At 38.1% G+C, this 21,960-nt stretch overlaps 1 protein-coding gene across 3 annotated transcripts in view; it reads right to left on the minus strand.

The window, feature by feature from the left end:
- The window catches only part of LOC117431287 (glutamate receptor 1-like), a 92,790-nt gene extending 90,738 nt beyond the window's left edge, over positions 1-2,052 (minus strand). Inside the window, exons 1-2 of one of the 3 annotated variants that reach the window (XM_058996101.1) lie at positions 1,551-2,050; positions 803-937 (exon numbers count right to left, since the gene is read on the minus strand). In XM_058996101.1, the coding sequence (XP_058852084.1) occupies positions 803-937; positions 1,551-1,632 (217 nt within the window). In that variant the 5' untranslated portion in view covers positions 1,633-2,050. Of the gene's footprint in view, positions 1-802; positions 938-1,550 lie in introns of all 3 variants that reach the window. The other 2 variants (XM_058996100.1, XM_058996102.1) reach the window with 2 other exon arrangements.
- Between the last annotated feature and the right edge of the window lie 19,908 nt (positions 2,053-21,960).

Consider the following 21,960-nt stretch of genomic DNA (forward strand, 5'->3'; position numbering starts at 1 on the left):
TATTTATTTATACAGAGCGGTGGTAAATAAAAAAAATCTAAGTAGCGAACCTGATTAATTTGTAATCAGTAAACACACACGAAGCGGGTATATTGCAAGGTGTTACTGCTGTTAATGTAATACATATCCAAGTCTAATTGATATTAAGAAACGGCATTGTCGTTCTCTATTAAAACTACAGTGATACGTGCACTGGGAGTAAGGAAGCGCAATGTTCCAGATGCACACTACACAGTACCTCAGCTAAAGAAAGCGCCTCAAGTAGAAGCGTAGTGTTGTAGTACGAGTGTCCCTGCCCTAATAAATAAGCTATTAGCAGCAATAGCAAATACTGTAGTTTACAAATCCACCGGCAATTAGGATGGCTCACAGCTGCTCTGCATTTCCATAATGCAGGAACGAAGCCAAGTAATTGTACATCAACAAACCACTTAACTAGACTGGTTTATCAATTTAAATATACAATAACTGTTGCATTGCTGCTAAGAAATAATAAATAATGTCATTTGTTTGTCGTTGATGCTGACTGATAAATAGATAGATAGATAGATAGATAGATAGATAGATACTGTATACACACACACACACACACATACACGAGGTGAATTATTATTTTAAAATAAGCCCATGCATCATATACAGATCCAGATCCCAGGTAGACTCACAGAAGGTAAACGAATGCGCCATACATAGCAATATAACAGATTATACTATAGGGGGATTCTGCATTGGCTCGTCATATGAGGCTAATGTTAGTATACCCACATGAACCCGTAATAACGAACAATAATGTTATACTTACAAGCATATGTCATTGCAAAGCTGTTATTGATATCCACCATATCCACCTGGGGCTGCAGTTTTGGAATGTCTTTGTGGTGAAACATTGCAAACCGAAAGGCAGCATGTTCGTGGGAATCGGAAGGAAATAAACCCCCTGGACAAAAGACAAAATACTGTTAGGTGAAATATCAGCTAGGTTATTGCAATTAGACCAAAACAAAGGGTTTTTTGTTGTTTGATTTTTTACCAACGCCATTCCTCAAGTATAACGCGTATTGCTTATACATATAGGCTACAATAACTTGTTAGCAGATTGTGAAAGTGCAAATACGTCGATTTGCAAAAATGTTCTTTTTTTTACTTCACTGATGCCCAATAAAGACATACAATTATCAATCTAAAACTGGCTACACAGTTAGATAAATTGAACTGTGGTGTACAGAGAAATGTGCTGCATATGTGTGTTTAAAGATAAAATGTTTTTGAAAACAGACAGTTTTTAACTTATATTCAGTGCATGCGTTTCCACCTTCTTGATACAAAAACAGAAATATCGCACAGAAAAAGCACCTTTGCATTCACAAAATCAGCGTCGTTGTGCTCAAACTCTATAAACTGCATCTGAAAAAAACACGCTTTCTACTCAATCAGCCAGAAAGAAGTGGAGAAAAAAATAATACACGCACTATCACAACACCGTTTTGTCAAGGATAATTTCAACAGCTAGCCATTCTTTTTTTTTTTTTTTTTTTTTTTTTTTTACTCACCTATATTAATATTATTTGGAAAATTTACACCTAAAACCACCCCCAGAAAGCTGGTGTAGAAGAAGGCAAAACTGCGCTGCATATTTCCTTTTGCATTGGCGAAGAAAAAGCTCAGTTCCAACCATAGATCTGCCGTTTTCACTCTGCGAGTCTCTGTGCACTTACAATGCTGCCTAAACAGCAAATGACAGCAGGATTAACACAGCTCTCCCTCTTGGTGTGCGGTTAATGCTAATATCCTCGGCTACTAAGAACCGTGACTTGCAGCCCCATTCCACTGTCCCCGAGGGACAGAATCATGGAAACTATGGAATTATTTGCAGGTGGAATCCTTCACAATTCTATTCACATGACCAGCTCCTCTTTGTCAGCTCCTACTGTATCTGTGACATCTCTATTAAGATTATACTGCGAGGTCCTTTAGAAATGTCACAGCTAATAGGGGCTATTTAAACACACCCTAGTTACAAAACATTTCATTTTAATTGGCCACCTTTTAAAACGTTGTAACTCAATATTGTGTTTTGTTTTTCCACCCGAGATGTCAGTTCTGTCGCAATAGCAGCACCTGAAACGTCATACATATAGGTTGAAAATAAAGATGAAAGTATATGAATTCATCAAAAATGCTTATTCATGACTAACAGGATAGCGTCAGGAATGAGACTCAGAGGCTTGGAAACTGCAGTTTAAAGCGCTGGCGAGCATGCTTATTAGAAGAAATAAACAAAACACCTGACGCAAACAAACAGATGCACTGTGGTGAAAATAAAATAATACTAAATACACCCCGTCTGGCTGAGCAGTCGCCTTAACTAACTGACTGACAGGGACAGGGACAGGGACAGGGACAGGGACAGGGACAGGGACAGGGACAGGGACAGGTACTGCACTGTACTGCACTGCACTGGACAGCTACAAACCAACCTTCAAACTAAGCATTTTCTCCTCCTTAAATACCATGTGACTGGAGCCTAATTAACCATTAATCATTCAATTAAGGCTCCAGCCACATTCCCACGTGTTTTATGGCAGGGAGGATTTTAACCTCCTCCCTGCCAACCCCACCAACTCCATATTTAGGGCTTTCACAATGACGTGTAGGTACTGGCTTAAAGCCTATACACACCGAACGCTATGCAACAAGCAAATGTGTCGTATGACACACCGCAACAAAAAAATAAAACATGTATTTTGATACAAGCCGTTCACACTGCCTGCTATGCGACGGGCGACACTGAAGCAACAGTGAAGCGATGAGAAAAAAATAGGATTGGTGTCTATTTTTTGTGATTTTATCACACGACAGCTTGGGAACTGACCAATGAGAAACAGCTTCCCTTGCGTGCCTTCAGTAAACAATGGCGCAAGAAAAGATCATTCCTGCAGTATGAAAACACCGGGAGCTGTACAATGAAGGACACAAAAATTATAAAGACACGGCAATGAGGGAGAACATCTGGCAGTCTATATTCAGGGAACTGGATATAGCTGGTGTGTATAATTTGTTGATACAATCAGAGGAGAGTCGCCTATCACATTGCATGCGCCTGATGCCATTGGTGTAAAAGGTAGTGTCGCAGCGAAAGTACCATGGACAAATCGCTTCGCGTCCGGTGTGTGGAGACCTTTTTTTTTTATACTGAAATTGGTTCAATTCGGTTTCATATATAGAGCAAGTGCATTCGACTTAAAACATGTGTCATGGCAAATCCCCCCCATATAAAAGTATTTTAGCAAACGTTATTAATACGTGTCAAAACAACAAAACAACCAGCACTATTGGTGTGTCTGTAATAAACAAAATGAGTTAAAATGTATTCAAATTAGGTTCGGGTTTTTCAATATAATATTACAAATAATAACTGAGTTACGTGTAAATACATAAACATACACACACGCATATCTATGGTTTAATTATGACAAAATATATATTCAAACCAGCGCAGACTTCGACCCCCCAGCCTTTTCCGGTGTTCCGGACTTTCTGGAGGTCAAATCCTCCTGACATCATGGAAGGGCTGGTACAGTTCTCTCCGGTGGACTCCACCTTAGCGGCCCTAGTGCAAGCCTCCCCAGTAGAAGGCCTGTGTAAGGATCCTGTCTGCCCTAACGGCCAATGCAGGATCTCGGAGAGGCAACCCAACAGGTGGCTGCAATGCTCCCCTCCTGCTTGCAGGGACTAGCCTGACAGTGTAACGTTGTTCAATGAAACATTCTCTTTTTTCTTGCCAAAAGCTTCAGTGCTACTATGTTTTAAAATTGTTCTGCGTAAAAAAAAATGCCATAGCAACAGCATCTCCCAAGTTATCGCACTGTTGTGTTACAAAAAGCAAAAAAAAAAAAATCTGTTCAAGTGTTCATGATGTGTTTTGCAAACTTTTCAATAAAAGTGCTAAGTTTATGAGATCTACCATGTCACAGCAACCAAGATGATTTCAAATAGAAAATTAATAGTCAGTGGTCAGTGTCATTTCGAAGAGAGGAACGTAAAAAGCTAAACTCGCATCATCTGTAGTTTTAATTCTCTTTTTGAGCTGGTACAACTCTAAAAGGATACTTGCTATTTTACTGCTGGAAAGAGTAAACATGTTGTTTTCTGTGTAAAAGAAATTACTATAAACACTTATTTTATTCTTGATAAAACCACTTCTGCAGCAAGCACACAACGCAGCGTTTTGATTATTTCAATCATTCCCTTTTCAGGGGTACAACAATTGCATATGTACAGTGTTTATGTAAATGAAGTATAGCATTTATCTAGTTAAATGAACACCATTTTATTTTGACATATTTCTAGTCATGCTCTGCTTGAATGTTCATTTACGGTTTTTCTTTCATTCATAAAACGGATTTACATTTGTAAAATTTTATTTAATACTGTGTTGAATCATTAATACTCGGTTTGCAAAAATGTAGACGAAGCTGTTATTCTCAGAGGTGACAAAATGGACTTACAAGGACAAAATTGTAGTCAGTGTTTCATGACCAATCCTCATATTAGTGATCTGCTTCTAATGGCAATTGAAAAAAATAAAAAAAAATAAAACACACAACTTGATTTGGGTGTCCTGTTGATAGCTGTAAAAATGAAGCCTAGACGATATCCGCTGCTTCACTAGGTTTATTCATGCAATGCCAAAGTTACTTTTCTTCTTGTAAGTTTGTTGCAGAGTTTTATCATTACGGAGAGGGGGGGCCCTAAATGTCATCTTTGCACCCCCCCAAAGCCTGACCCCCGACCCCCGACCAAGCCGTTTGAGAAGTGACACCCCTGATTCTACACCTGGAAGAGAGTACAGTGGGGTGGATATTTATTACAGTGTTTGAGTATAGTGAGGGTGGATATTGTATTAAAGGAACAATAAGTGTGCCTTTGTAAGTCACAGCTTGTGTTAAATTAATTATTTAAAAAAGCTAGCGCTCATTTGTTACACCACACACTTTGGTTTTCACAATCAATTATTTAGGGAGCTAGTTGACTGCCTGCCTATTTTTCACCATCAATGGTGTGTGTGTGTCTCAACAATTCAGGAGTTTAAAAGTGAGGCCTGTATATTATAATAAACCTTCTGTTTACCGGCTACTGGATTAATACAATCGATAGTGTGCCTCTGCCACCACCTTTGTTTAACTGGAGGGTCCACAATCAATTAATATTAGTTTCCCAGAAAGGAGGAGAGAGCGTCTGAAAGTCACGGCACAAAGACAACAGGAGCATCAACTCAGGGCAAATAGTTTACTAATACATAATTAAAATAGGCAATTAGAGATCTAAAAACCACACAGGCAAATTAAAATAGTCAATATAAGTTACTATCATTCCCCCAGTGTGCTGGATAAGAGAAGGGGGCAGACACACTCACTGCAAACCTTCACCAGTGTAAAGAAAATAACTTCATAAACCATATACCATATAACATGCACTTAGAATTCAAATAAAGTGAGAACTTACAATAACTAGTGAAATTAACAATACACAGCAAACTCAAATATACAAAGATAAACCCCCACCAAAGGTTGAAGTGTAGTGTCTGTCTCTTACAGATCCACACACAGGTTCAGTAATATAGTATAATTCGAAGTTTACACAGTGTAGTTAAGACCAGTAATACACCCATGTTACAAAGTATAAAATACAATAGTATTGCCGTTTGAATTATGACTCCAAGTCAGTCCCCTCAGGCTCAGGCTCAGGCTCAGGCTCAGGCTCAGGCTCAGGCTCAGGCTCTCTGGTGCTCAAACAGAGCTATCCCCAGTCCAGGCACCCCATTTGCTTGATGCAAGTTCTCTTTTAAAGTCTATATTGGCAGCCTGTAATTGCCAGCACCTGCCTCAGTGCTAATTAATTATTAGGTGTGTGTATGTGTTCATTCCTGGTGGGGTTGCCAAGCAAAGTCCATCACAATATTTATTCATGCAAAAACAAAATAAACAAAAGTCTAGCGCCACCAAACATGATTTTATATCTGCCTGCTTAACCATAGGCAGGTGTCCCTCATACCATTAGATCCAAGTGCGGCTCATTATTGGCTCAATAGTCAATCAGCCCCAAGGTATTCTGGGGGATGTAGTCCTGCTCCTCATTTTAACCCCAGGACTACATTTTCCTTTTTCCTCCTCCATTGTCCTATTAGTAATTCTTATTATCAGGAGTCTAACCCAACTGCATACTGTCAATTTTAATGAAGTTACAGTCACACTGAAATCAATTTCAATTAAAGTACAAGGAAAACTATTATATATTTAAATATAAATGTATAGTATTTTACTGATGTACTTGTTGGGAGTTTATCCTAATATACTGTTGAACTAATATACTGTTGAACTATATGATTATCCTCATATTTGTAATGACAATATAATAATTCTATCAATGTTCATTTTTCAACACCTGTGCTTGTAGCCTATATAATTACATGTTTTACATTTACATATATGTATTCCTAGGAACATTGTATAAACCTTAAATTTGCAAACGCACCAGACTATAGTACAGTAGCATTGCTGTTGGATAAATTCTGAAGCAATCTTCCAACGTAAACACAAATATTAAGGACTTATGGTAACACAGAGGTGCAAAAGAAACTTAATTGTAGATTGTGGCCAAGCTGCTTTGAGAGATTTATCTGCCAGTCAAGTTTGTATGTAGAGAGGAGGCTAGTTACTGCAAGAATGGTCTTGCAAAGGGACACTATCAATCAGGGCTTATTATGTTCCAAACCAATAGACATGTCTATGAATGGAGACAGTGTTTTTAATTCACACTTGCACAAAAGAGTATAATGATGCACAGTGTCACGACAGTAATTGACTGCTTTGACAATAATAAAACCAATATAAGGGATTTTCCATTGGCATCCCCAACCCAATTTCAGAGTATAACCTACATTTTGCCATCTGAAGATTCATAGTGCTGTAAAAATTATAAGGAAAAAACAATGTAAACAAAATACATTTGAAATGGGTTACCAGTAGAATAGACACCACACTTGTGTGAAATTGGCATGCTGGATTGGTTTATAGTGTTTTTGCTAGGTCAATACTCAAAAGCTTGTGTGAAAGCAGATGCAAATTGCCTTAGCAATTGTTAGTATAACAAAGCAGTGCAGTAGTTGAATTGTTGGAGGAGTGGGACAGGACAGCGTCACTGATAATGGTCTTTAAACCAGGAAGGGAGACTAGCACAGAAGAGCTGCAGTAAAGTGTGAATGTGCACGTTTAATTAAATACACAAACGAATAAACAAAACACTAAGCATTAGACAAAACAAAACACATTAACAAAATAAACAGCACAAGGGCCAAAACAAAAGGTCTACACTCACGGAGACACACATAAACAAACAAGACGGGACAGCACGGAACACGAAAAATACCTTCACCTCGCACCAACATCAACACCAACACACTAACCATTTCACCACCCGTGATCTCCTTATTTGTACGCCTTAATTAATCATTTAAACATTTATTCAATTGACGGACACACACACACACACACACACATATACCCGTGCGCTGGCAGGACCTCTACCCTGCCACACTGCCACAAGGAGGTTTTGCCAATATTTTGTTATCAAGAATGTAACTGAAATGGGTCTCTTATAATTTACATCTGTAAGGCTAGAGTAACTTGTAACATGTTAAAAGCCACACATATTTGTACAATACACAACAGTGTTCTAGATGTTGCTGGCACTCCCTAATACAGTATGGCACTCACTAATACAGTATCAAGATAATAAGGGGTGGGCACCAATATCACATTATGTCGCAGGGACATACTTTTTATTGCCAATACTGCTACTATTGTCAAGTTTATTTTACCAACACCACACACTAAAGTATTATTTAACCACCTTTGTGGCTTTTGAGCATGAAGTTTACTGGAACGAGGAACGTTCGCCGACAAAGTGAATAAAAATGAAACACTGCAGCGTTTGTAAGATGGATGTGGTTTTAGACGAAGGTAATGACAACAACGATACGACTGGCAGGGATACGTAACCAAACAAACGATGAGCGGTAATTCGAAAGCACAGCAGGACTGAGTTTGTGAAGTAGGTTTATATACCTGATTGGTTGATGCGAACTTGCCGGTAATTGGCTTGCAGATTGACCAATTAATGTACTAGGCACTTGTATTAATGATACTATAGATTTCCTGCTTGAAAACTTTGCAAGCTTTATATTACATAAATTGCAAATCTAGTCAGGTCCTTCACAGAATATTATCATTAAAACCTTTCCACTAAGCTAACATATTAGTATAGTGGTGTTTCTCTGCAAGAAAAAGAACAGAAGCTGTCAGGGACTACACCATATACCAAGCCTGTGTGTCACTTTACAAGTAGCCAGCCACAGTAAATGTAAACTTGCTTAGATTTGAACAGTACATTTCACTAGACATTTCCATTAGGGATTTACACCCAACAGCTAGCTATGGCTATAGGTAACCAATTACTAAAGATATATCCAAATTGGTTTACTCACACCCTCTCTGAGAATAGTTTCCCTGCTAATCGTAGGTCTCACAAAGTCAGGTTTAGAATCTTGCACTCGCAAAAATATAACAGCCGTAGGATTGTTTTGTGAAGAAAGTTACACAACACTAGTGCCGGTGACACGACACACACACACAACACAGGTGCCACCACCCCGATAATCTCTCGCTCTCTACATTCTGTTTCTGTATCTGCCTTTATAAAGATCTAGGTGAGATGAATCAACATACTTGATAGGAGGATGGGGCAGGGAGGACAATCAGGGGGGCTGTCCGAAAACAAAAACAATTACAAAAAATAAGCAAGCGTAGTGGCGACCCGCCACACTGACATGGTTACAATGTCTAGATATACAATTATTTCACAATGCCATTATATAAGCCTGTATAAACAGTCTCAGATATTTTGCTTCCCTATACATTCCTTTGGAGACCATTTCAAAGATGAATATCCGTATCAAGAACAAATTTATTCATGCAGTTCACCCCCTTGTTTCTTGTATCCCCAGGCTATGCTAAGGCATACTTATCAGATCTTTTAAACTAGAGCAGGATTTGCAAGTAGGTAGACCAGCTCTCTTTAAAAAGTAGGGTTTCTTTTCATTTTTATGTGGAATTTCCTGGACCATGGGGAATTTATGATTTACCGAGTTTAGAATACTGTACAATATGCATATAAATAATTTATTGTTAAACTTTAGGAAAGTGTGCATATCAAATTTGTTTTACCTTTAAATTGTTAGTTATTAGTTAGGCCAATAGAAGTTATTTGTATTTTTGAAATTTACATGATTTAGGCATTTCTTACTATATATATATATACAGTCTATATTTGCATCCTGAGCCATTCGAAAAAAAGGCATATTACCACAGTAGTGACTTCAAAAAGTGATAATTCCTCTAGAGGAAAATACGCTTAAACTTTAACCCTTTCGACTCCTAGAGGCCATGACTTTCAGTTCAAACAGAAAATGTCTTGTTTTCAGTCCCTCGACAACACCCACAGTACAGAAATTTTCATTAATGACCAACAAAATGAAAATATGTTTTTTAAAAAAAAAGATTTAAAGCTGGTAAAAGATTTAAAGCATTCGTATCTCAGAGAAACTGGAGAGGAACAGGAAATTAAAACAGTGTAAAGGCAATAAAGCTAAATCACTAATGGATAACGACAAAGAACACCTGTACAGCAAAAAAAAAAAAAAACTGTACTGCAGAACCTCGTCTTCTTTAACATTAGCATCACAAGGGTATCCATGTAATATAAAAAATAATAGATAGGCCTCTTCAGTGAGTTACCTTTGATCTCGTAATTTATTTTCCTGTAACTCACTGAAGCCCATCTAGTATTTTTTATAATACATGGATACCCTTGTAATGCTAAAGAAGATGAGGTTGAGCAGTACAGTTGTTTTTTTTTGGCTGTACAGACGCTGTATATATATATATATGTTCATATATGGAGGGGTTTAAGAAGACTTGTGAAGTAGAAACACCTACATAAGTACATACCAGCGTGTGCATATCATTATTTGAGGTTATTCATCAAAGAAGGCTGGTATTTTTCAGGGGCGCACAAAATACTGCAATACATCACCATTGTAGAATATCTGGTGTTCTACATTGGAAACCTGTTCATTATAAAAACAGGTTTAGCCTCTTTCAGTTCATGAGTTGTTTTTGTCCAGCTGGTAATCCATTGCAATACTATAGCATAATATCATGGCCCATGTGCAACTATATAGATCCAGCGGCCATTGTTTGTTCTAAGTCCTTTGCTGTTGCACAATTTTTGTCCGTCTGTTGTATAAGCCTGCAGCTCTCTTTGCTCTGGGTGGGTGTTCGAAAAGAGGAATGGGAGCGAGAGGAGGAACGGGAGTGAGAGAGGAGAAAACAAAACAAAAGAGAAACTAAAAACAACTGCTACGAGTGCTGGAAGCCCTAGCACCATATTTGTTTCATTGGGGTTTTGTGTGAAAGATTTGTTTAAACCTTTTTATTTTCACTCTGTGATCAGTGTTTTTGTTAAAATATTTTATTTATTTTTGTTGAAATAAAAATATCGCAGCAGTGCGCTTTGCACCCGAAGTACTGTGCCTTGTCTGCAGTTCCTATTTCTGTCTTGACGTGACTACCCTGTCACACATAGATGTAGGGTTGTTTGAGTCGTTGCACTTCACAAATCTCTCTTCCCTTTCAAGTCTTTATCAGGCAGCCCAGAGCTTTGGGCTCTGACCAGTTCCCTTTCCACTTTGTTCTCAAGGGATTCTGGCCCGGACACAATGTATTTGCGCCTGGGAATCTGGAAAGAGACACATTCTTTTCTACCTTGCATTCATCACTAACCTGGTCTGTGGCAATTACGGATTGGAGGGGCAACTGCACTCGTTTACCAAGGGGTCATGTGTGATGGCATAAAAGGGGACAGAGAGACGCAATCTGTGCCTTCGCTTTGGTTTGAATGATAGAACCCGGAAGGACCTGTGAGACATACCTGTGAGAAAGTTTCGTGAGTGTTTTGTTTGTTTGTTACTAATTATTGTTGTTTTGGTATTAGTAGGCGGCTAACACGTTCCGGAGCTGTCGCCTAGGGCCAGCTCAAAACCCGGAACAGCACTATTGTCATGGATAAACTTGTATCACCCATCAGGAGCACTACTGCACGCACCCAGGACTGGTGACTGTGTTAGTATATTGTGTGAAGGATACGCTTGTTTATTGTTTGGGACGGCAACCCTGTTATTATTTGCCCCGTGCACTACACGTTGTTGTGTATTGCCGGGGATTATTATTTGGTCACCAGACCTGGAATTATAAAAAAAATAGAACCACTTTCCAACTGGATTACAAGTTTCTGTCTGTTAATTACACACAACATCACTCCTGCATCTGTACACTGCAAACTGCACACGTGTTTATTAACAATAACACAAACCAAACAGGAACAACACATTTATTAACAATAACACAAACCAAACAGGAACAAATAAACAACACAGGGGCCAAAATATAAAGGTTATACAAAACACAATACTTGCTTCAAAATAAATGCTTTGACTTGTCCAGGCTGAGCAGTGCCTTCACTGGACATTCTTCCCTTCAATGAAAAGCAAGACGTTGCATATACATTATTTCTTTGCAAACTTAAACTGGAAACAGACAACAAATTTCTCTGAAAAGAATTCACAATGAGAAGTCATCACTAAGTTGAACAAGTAAAAATATTTACAAGACTGAAAATATTGCATATGATAAATATTCCATACTATGGTAGAAAAATATTATAAATTACAATAAAACCGATGTAAAAGACTGAAAAATATATCTTCTTTCTGCTGGGACCACCAGAGGTTTCCTCCCACAATGTTTTTTTTCCTCTCCACTGTGAGATTGGTCCTTAATTGTATAATTAAAGAAATCATCCAGTATTGATTGTCACTAATTAACCTATGTTTCATAAGCCCTTTTTTCTTTTTTTGCATTGGTGGCACAGATGCGAGGAGTCGAGGGTCCTCTTTTGGGGGCAAGTGACCTTCACTTCCCAGCCTTAGGCCCAGCCGAGCTGGCATCAACCAATCTCTCTATCATTCCAGGTTCCCCCTGGGGGCAGGATACATGCTCACAGTCTTGGAGGCCTATCAGTTTGGTCTCACCTCCAACAGGGCAGCTCTCCCTGAGCCAGGGGGAAACCCTGTATTCTTTACTAACAACTTGCTTTCATCTATGCCAGTGTTCCTTTGTGTCTCCTTTGCATGTAGATTTCCTTCTCTCTTTCAGAATTCATGTCACCCCGCATGGCTCTTTCTCGGAGGTTGGCCGTGCCGGTCTCCCTAAGCGTAGGCGTTCCTTGTCAATCAGGGTGACTTGTAGTATTCTTAAATGTATCCGGTACCTTCTCTTCATTTTCCCCTTGGGGGATAATAACGCTTGCTTCCCAGTCTTGGAGACCGATCGGTTCGCTCACCTCCATGAGGGCGGCTCTCTGTGAGCCAGGGGGAAAGTATATTACTATTTAACTGGAAGTCCATCTTGGATTTACTGTGCACTCTGAACTTTGAGTTTCAGTAGTTTAAAAAAAAAAAAAAAAGATTATATTAAAATAACATAACCATTCAAATAAAAAAGCGAACGTGTGCTGCATTGTTTTGTTCCAGTGCTGCAATAAAACATGTAGGAGTCATTTAAAAGGGTAATGTTTTATATACAACATATGAAAATTGTACTGTATACTGTATAGGTCTACTATATTTTTACATAATGTAATGTGTAGCCTACCCAAAACACATTAGTTTTATTTCAGTGCAATGATTTAAAATGCACTAAGCACTATAAATGTATGTGTGTGCAATTTTATTGTATTGTTTTTAAAGTATTAAAATAGGTAAAATGAAGATGGAACAGAGTGGATTGCACAGATGACCTTTACATTTAACAAAAAAAACAATGTTATTTTAATTCTTGCATCCTTGCATGTATAGACGTTATCCTTCGGGCACCCTCTGCTGCAGCAAACCACAACTCAACTCCCGCTGTTTATTTGAACAACGTCGCGGCTCTTCTCATTAACATATTCTCTCTTAGTACATATGACAAAATGTATACTTTATGAACTGTCGCAACAAAAACGCAAATTGTGGTATGTTTGTGCTGTGACTGGCCCATCTTTGTACCCCTAAGAGTTTCCTGCAGTGGCTATTCATGTTACGTATTTATTTTCCTAGATTAAGATAATTTAAAGCTACAGTTTTCTATGGATAATCATACCATTTGTTCCTCTCCTCTCTCTGCTCTCACTTTTTCCCTGAATTTGGACTGAGTCATGCAGAAATCTTTTGTGACAGTGAAATGCAACTATAGCAACCGGGGCAAGAAAACTCCTCTCCCTCTCTCTCTCTCTCTCTCTCTCTCTCTCTCTCTCTCTCTCTCTCTCTCTCTCTCTCTCTCTCTCTCTCTCTCTCTCTATCTCTCTCTCACACACACATACACAAACACATCATCTAAAATAAGAGAGATGGCAAATGTTCTCTGTCAAAATGTTGCAGATTTATTACGACTAAGCAAAATATATCCACGTTATGCCATTTGAGGGGTGAAAATCCAGCTCACTTTATACACATATAGAACAAATCGAACTTGTGTTCAGGCCTATTGCTTTGACTTCAATTAACTGTTCTACTGTTAACACTGAAATTACTATGGGCATATTCAAGTACCCCATTCAAACACTTAATTGCGTGAGCAAAATAAAGGTAATGAAAGGAAGAAAAAAAAAATTCTGTACTGCACAGCTCTAATGCTGCTGTGGGAGCAGCAACAACCAGGTTCTACTCTTTCATTAGCACTTTAAATGCAAATGATTTAATACAAAACCCTTTGAAGAATCTCAGCTGTTAAATATGCATGAGAGTCCCACTATACCAGCAGTGTGAAAAAGAGAAAGGACCCCTTATTCAAATGATTCTCTCCCCGGACGAGAGAATACTTTGAGATCTGACTGTATTAACCCTGTACTGGAAGTAAATTCTTCAGTCAGCATTTAGCATGTATTCCAGCACAGTTTTAAAACTGTTTTGTACACATGAAGGTGTTGGCTCAAGTTCATTAGACACCTCGCCAGTTGGGACCGCTGTAGTGTGGTGAGTAGAAGTAGTCCCTGCCTATTCTGTCTCCCTAACCTACAGGAACATTAGAGCAAACCCAACTGTGCCTGTGGGTCCTAAGATCGACAACTTGACAGGACCAGGACACAAAGCTAAGCTCCCCCTGACTTTGCGACTAATCTTGTGCACCACATGGCTGTGCCTTCATCAGATGAGCTGTAGAGATGTAAGTCAACCTTGCTGTTCTCCTGTACTCCCAGTTCACCTGAAATAACTTTCAGTACTTTTTCAGTTCTTAACAGCTTAGTGTAACTGCTGATCTCCGCTGAGGTATGGTGGCCCTGTTTATATTTTGCCTTCAGTCCCAGGATCACTGCAGCATCTTCTTCCGTTCAAGTACAGTAGAATTACAAAGCTTAAGCTAGGCACATGGTTCATTCCAGCACAAGTGGACCAAGGGGATGTTCAATCCATTACTTCAGTGACTTGCTGTACAGCAATTTTTTTGTTGGAAAGCCATTGGAAACAATCTATAAATGACACCAGAAGCATTTCAATTAAAGCAAGATATTTGCACTAAGACTCCAAGCGGTATAACTCTCCTTTGGATAGTAAGCACAGTCTTCCTCACATACTATCAAGCTGTTTCCGGATAACGGTGCCCATGGCAGTTGCATCCCTTTCACTCATTCATAGTCTTTTTTTTTTTCTTTTGGCAGCCTTGTCCGGTTCATTGCTTATTCCAGGATCTTTATTCGGGACCTCAAGTAACATTTTCTTTTCTTTTGACATTTTTGTATTCAACATTGTTTACTCAAAACATCAAGCTTCATCTGTACACTTTGTGTGATGTATTATTTTAGGGTGCGCAAGCTGTGTGTTTCTGTGTATACCTGGTAGCAGGCCTGAATGATGCTAATGACATTAGGTCATTGCCTCACATGGACCAAAAATAGATCAAAGATCATCAAAATGGTCTGTTCTGAAATCTTCAGACACATTCTTGAAATGTGGAACATGAGTTACACAGCTATTCCTTTTGAAGTCCGTTACGCATCACCAATTGCAAAATAGATGAAACACATCTTTAGAATGTAGTCCACTGACCCATGTTAAAACTTTACAATGCATTACCAAGAATATTGTTCAGTTCTGGTCATCTTGTTACAAAAAGAATATTGCTGCTCTAGAAAGAGTGCAAAGAAGAGCAACCAGAATTATCATGGCAAATAATAAGCAAACACTAAAATCAGAGAGTACACACGTAACAGAGTGTTAAAAACTAAAGAAAATAGGTTTCCCTTTATTTTTCTTTTGATACAGAATTTTTCTCATAACATAAAAATAAAAACAACAAACCACATTCAGGATAATAGTCTTTATTACAAAGTGCCAGACAATAAAAATCTTCAACAATGACTTTCAAGATACTTCCAGTGAAGAATATAACAAAAACACACCAGAAAAAAATCCAATATCAACTTTTTTCTTCACTTGTTTCAATGTTATTTAACTACTGAAAAAATGCCACAGAATCCATATCCTGTGAGTAACAATGGCTTCACTGGAACTGCATTGAACTGGTTTTAAAAGCGATCCACATATGCTGTTTTGTTTGCAGGGAATCTGTGGGAGTAAGCGGATATGCTAATAAGAACAGCTCCCTGAACTACACCCACATGTCGTACGGTACATTTTGTTTGTTTTTTCCTCCTTATGAAGTGCATTGATATGAGCTACATGAAACTATTCAAAATAACACTGATACTAATAAAACACAGTGTCCTATTGTAAATATCTGTGCAATCATCAATAAGTCAATCATTTAGGACTGGTCTGTCGAGGAGAAGTACAACAAATGTTTTTTTTCTTTTTTTTGGTGACACCTTTTAGTACAATTTCTTCAAGTGAGAAGTAGAAACTGAAGCTAAAGAAAGTTAGGAGGCTAAGCTTACCTGTAAGCAGTATGTGTTGAAGCAGACAACTTTGTAGTCTTGAAAGCTAGGAAATACTAAAATAAACTAAAATCCAATGCCAAACATTTCTACTAGAGGTTTTTTCAATGTCTTCAAATTTGGGGGGTGCTTGTTAAACTTTTGCCAGTAAAACTGGGCACTAATATGAATACGAGCGGACAGTCGAGACTCGGTGCTAGTTCTAACATATACGGTATTTAGCTGAAAAGCTATTACTAAAAAATATTTGTTGCCAATAAAATTAGATCCATTCGGATCAAGCTGCATGAGAATCTGATATGTGGTTCTTTAAGCACGACATATAGACATATAACCATTTATCCCCGAATTCTGATATTTTGAATAAAGAATGTTCATCACAATTGGATAAGCAGTACATGCAACAATGTAGGTGTGACATACTGCATGAGCAAGGCATGTTATTGGACAGAAGAAAGAATCACTTGGGTAATAGAATGATGCACAATTGTAAACCTTAATCAATTATACATTTAAAATGCAAGAGTCAAGTTCACCAGCCCTTAACCTCTGGAGGCCTCTGGTGAACGACAGCTCAGACCACACATGAGCTTGGTGGCCTCATTTTAGCCCTATCTGGAACAATTATATGTCTGCTTGAGTCTGTCTGGAAAACAGAAGCTACTGTATGTGATAGTCAAAAAAGCTTCTATGATGTTCAACTTCACTTTCCCTCCATTATAAAAGAAGAGTTTCCATTGTAAACAGTTGATTACCTAACTAAAACTCCAATGCACAACAATCAGCAGCTATACTCTGTATAAGTAAGTAAACACTAAAATCCAGGCCAGTAGTTCTGAGGATATAGCTATTCTCACACTACACCTCTGCTTCACACCCTCCACTGGCTACCTATCTCTGCTTACATTCAATTTAAGACCCTTGTTCTTGCCTACTGCTCTCTTCACCACACTGCCCCCTCCTACCTCCAATCTCTTGTGTCTCCCTACACCCCCCCTCGCCCCCTCTGCTGCTCGACTACTGGCTGACTGGTCATGCCTTCCCTCCACTTTCCATACCCTCATGCCCACTCCCTCTCTTCCCTAGCCCCTCTGTGGTAGAACCAGCTACTGGAGAACTTTAGGACTGCTCCGTCTCTCACTGCCTTCCACCGCCTCTTCAAGACCCACCTGTTTAGACTGTACTTGTAGATCTACCCCTCCTAATATGCATTGGGCTTGCCCAACCTAAGCACCACGTTCTGGACCCTTGACTAATGCACTATCCTTGCACTATTGCACTACTAATAGGTCATTGTAGATATAACTTGTTGTAATCCTAACTTGTAACATCCGAGTTCATATTGTATTTTAGTAGTACTATTGAACTTACTATAACTACACTGTATTTAAATATTAAGCTTGCATTGTAACACTGTACTGCCCCGTAACACCTGTAAGTCGCCTTAGATAAAGGTGTCTGCCAAATAAATAAATAATAATAATAATAATATAGCCTTCACAAGCCTAATCAACTATGATGCCTCCTCTAGATCCTCATCGCTGGTGATATCCATACCCTGCAGGGTGTAAGGAAGTCAATGATTCTGACCCTGGGACACCTCAGCCAGCAGCGTGGTGTATATTACATTAGGCAGTATTAAATATGAATGAAATAATTACAATCACAAAGATATGGCTAAACTTACCCCAGGACACAGACCAGTATTCCTAATAAGAGTTTTAACCTTGACAGTAGGATATGATGATCCATTGTATCCAGGAAGTATTCATAATCAAATAGCGGGCTCATCATTAGCTATTTGAGATACAGTTCTCTCAGTGGTGCTAGGTCAATTGAATATGCAGCAATCTTAGGATGTATTATTCACCCTCAATTAGGGAACAACGGCTGTGAAATAAATCTAGAATGTACTGTACTGTAGACTGTGCTATATATATATATATATATATATATATATATATATATATATATATATATATATACACTTGTCTATTCATTGAAAGGATGGCTGTCAGCCCACGTAGGATTGGTATTCATCAGGATTAGCCTGCATGCTGATAGAGCTTCAATCAGATCATTTGAAATGCTGGTATCCCTTTAGACACACGCTAGTGATTCTCTCCATTACATTGCAGCAACATTGCAGTCAAAACCTGTTAAGCTTACTTCAAAATAAGCATTTCAATTTCTACAACAAATATACTTGTTTTGCTTTGTAACTTGAACTATAGCACTAGGTGTTGCATTTTCTATCTACTATACTGTACATGTTCTGTATGCTATGTTATGCACTTTATATTCTGAATATTTCAGTACTGAAATCCACTGTATGAATGTTCATGTGAGTGATATTAACCATAGTGTTAGCAGGAGCTTGTCCCCATTGACTCCCATTTTATTTTGCCCAGGACATTTCAATGTGGTGGTAATAAGCAAAGGGAGATGTTAACAGGGGTGATATTAAGCAGGTTGGGCTGTATTTCTTGCACACAAAAAACATTAAAAACAGTGCTATATACATACGGCTATACCTGAAGTCTAATATAGAACCCTTGGCAGGTGCTTCTGCACAGTTTCATAACCTAACATGGTCCAAGTAAAAGTTGTGACTTACAGTATGATATATGGCCCCTTGTTATTTTTTGCGGCAGATGCCTTAAATATTCACTGTGATGAGCATAATGAAGCATAGTAAAGCTTGTAACAAATGATAAATGTGGACAATGCATAACAAAACTAGGAGGACCTGTACAATCCCAGTTTGATTTTCAAAGCTTGGTAATTTATTAGACTAGCTGCAGTAGATGTATGAAATGGCAGTCTGAGCTAAAAAAAAACAAAAAAAAACCCACACCATTCTATTACTACAGCAACCCCGGAGAAAAGGCTCAAATGTTTAGTTTTCCAAGATAATGGTGTAGAAGAGCAATGATTGTAGTGCAGGGAACTCGAAGGTAAATATTCCCAGTTTTAAAAAGTCACGTTTTTGCATATTTACTTCAACTGCATAACTGAGCAACACAGTACATTCAGTTTAATGTTTAGTTTAATGGCATATAGGTCTTTACGTAGACAAAAATCTTAAGACTATGATTGTAAAAGATGCTGGAGATTTCTGTGTTGCATTGATGCTCAGTGGGGACCTCTTCCCCTGTTTGAATTTGGGGAGCGCATATGACTGGGATGCTGCAGGCAGTATATCTGGCTTTGGTGGGTAGATGTCAGTTCTTAGACACGGCTGTGAAAAAAGCAAGGGAAAATAAATAGGATTTTTCTGTATTTTACATATAAACGATAATTAAATGCTCTAGTTCAGACAGCATATCTATCTACCTATTGGGGGTGAGTCCAAACCCACATTTGTATACAGATTCATTACAACCATTGCATTTTGTAACATTAAACACCACACAAGTGCATTACTGTACGTATCTTCAGTGCAGTGGGCAGATCAAGGGCACATTGACTCAGAAACAGAAGTAGCATGATGAGCTCAAGCAGATACACTATATATTTCATCAGTACCTTCTGGCTACAGTAATCTTTTTTCTTGTTCTTTGCTGTTGTTTTGTTAATTAGAGACTATTTTGACGAGCAAGTAATAAAACTAGCAAGAAAAAACTCTGTTGTGCAATTATTTGCAAGTTTAACTGACCAAATTAAGTTCATGTATAAAAACAGCTAAATCAGATCAGCCATATGCAGATGTGATACCAGTATATACACACACACACACTAACTTGGCCCCTCCATTTTAATTCATGTTTCTTGTAGTTCCTGTTATTGCATCCCCAGTTCATCTACAAGTGCTGTGAAACAGGAAGTTCTGCAGAAAATTAATTTTGCAGATGTCTCACTATGGACATATTAACGGCAACAAATGTTTGCCAATATAAAGTATACATATACTTTAATAAACTCAGTGTAGTAATTATTATAATTTCGTGACATGTTAATTTTGCGTATTATTAATAAAAGCGAAATCAGTGAACATTTCTTGCCAGCAAACATTTTGTGCCCGAATTTGAGGATTCGCGGAAAACGCAGATGTAAGGGCAAAGTGCTTGTGTTGGACTGTCGTCCCCTTTCATGTTGTGAACGGAATTCCGTTAGTGCTAGCCAATGAAGAAAAAGTGGGAGTCAGAAGCTGCTATCAGAAGCAACTGACATTCCCTTTAAGAAACAAAAGCTGTTATTTATTGCCATTAAGTATTTAGACATATTTACTTTCGCATATGTGGCTGCAGTGCTTCATTATATATAAAAACATGAATTATGTTTATACGTCCAGCCTTTGCAATAAATACTTAATTAAGATTTACATGGGAACTGGGATTTGAAATGTGGCTGCATTCACTGTATTGCTAATATTATTATTCCAAATGCTCCAGCCGCTGGGCCCCTTCTGCAAGCAGCAACATTTCGAATAAATCGGCATGACATTGAAATAGCTTAATAAAATACAGCAAGTCATCCATGTCAAACACCTGGCTGTTCCAATAGCATGACTAAAGTAATAGAGGTCTTCATGCTCCTATGACTTGAAGAGAATTAGAATTGCAAATACAAAGGTCAAACATATATTGAAAAAAGCAGATGTGAAATTCTGTCGTAGAATTCAAATAACTGCATATGATAATGATGAGTTCACAATTTCCTGTGAAGGTATAATAATAATGTATTTAAACCCATTAAACACCCACACTACATAGTTCTCTATTCTTTTTCTTTAACATGTTTATTTTATTCTAAAATAGTGTTCTAAATTAAGGGAAACATATTGTTTATGTATACTTAACCAACATTCACCAGTTTTCTAATCGAATATATGAACTGATAATCTTTTTTTAAAAATAATTTACTACTGTTTGTATTTTAACTTACTAAATTCATGAAAAAACATGACAGTCTCAACAATCACTGTGATCTGAAATAGAAACATAGGCAAGATAGTATCAATATAAAAAAGGAAACTGAATTAGGAGATTAAGTCCCGAAGCCTGCCATTTCTTTGTACCATTTTGAAGTGTTTGACTCTCATACAGGAACTTCTGGCATGCAATCCTTCACCAGTAAAATAACCCCTTTGATCATGATTGTTAATTGATTTCTTAGAACATTTTAAAACAGTCTCTCCATGGTGTTCGAGAAGTTCCCCTGCCTAAACTTTGAAAAAAACATATATGTGCCCTGTGCACAAACAGCTCTCAGAGCGAGCTCTCCCAAAAACAGCTCAAGTTACATGTATAACTACTAACAATGGCACTGCAGTGAGTGTAGTATTGTAAAGGTATCTCTGAACATGGCATGTGGTGATGAACATACAGCAGCTGACTATTGCTCAGTACAAAGAGCTCAAACATTATGTATAACCAGTAACAATACCACTCTGTTGTGAGAATGTTGATTATAACTGATAAACTTTGCATTGTTTGTTCCTACTGTGCTTAATATCCTGAATGAACACTTAAGATTACAAAATCAATAATGGATAAAACAAAAGCCTCCTGTGATAGTCTATTATAAGAGAAAATGCCATTTTATAGCTCATGAGCTCATCCCTGCACTAAATGTAATTGCTTTCAATTGGTTTCCATGGGAACCACACTTTAAAACCATGATAGGTTTCAGCACTCTTGAGATACTGGTGTCATTCCTAAGCTTAAACAGAAAGAAAGAGCTAACAGTGTTAGCAAGAAAGAAACGAGCACAGAAGTGATTTTGATTGAAAACCATTACCACACACTATCATCTTTTTGATACTGGAACAGGACCCAACAGGCTATGGGTATTAGGGATGAGCAGAGAAGCCTTTACTTGCATTCATACTGGCAGCCATCGTGGGCA

This window comes from Acipenser ruthenus, chromosome 22 (genome assembly GCF_902713425.1).
Source record: "Acipenser ruthenus chromosome 22, fAciRut3.2 maternal haplotype, whole genome shotgun sequence".
In the NCBI taxonomy this organism is placed as follows: Eukaryota; Metazoa; Chordata; class Actinopteri; order Acipenseriformes; family Acipenseridae; genus Acipenser; species Acipenser ruthenus.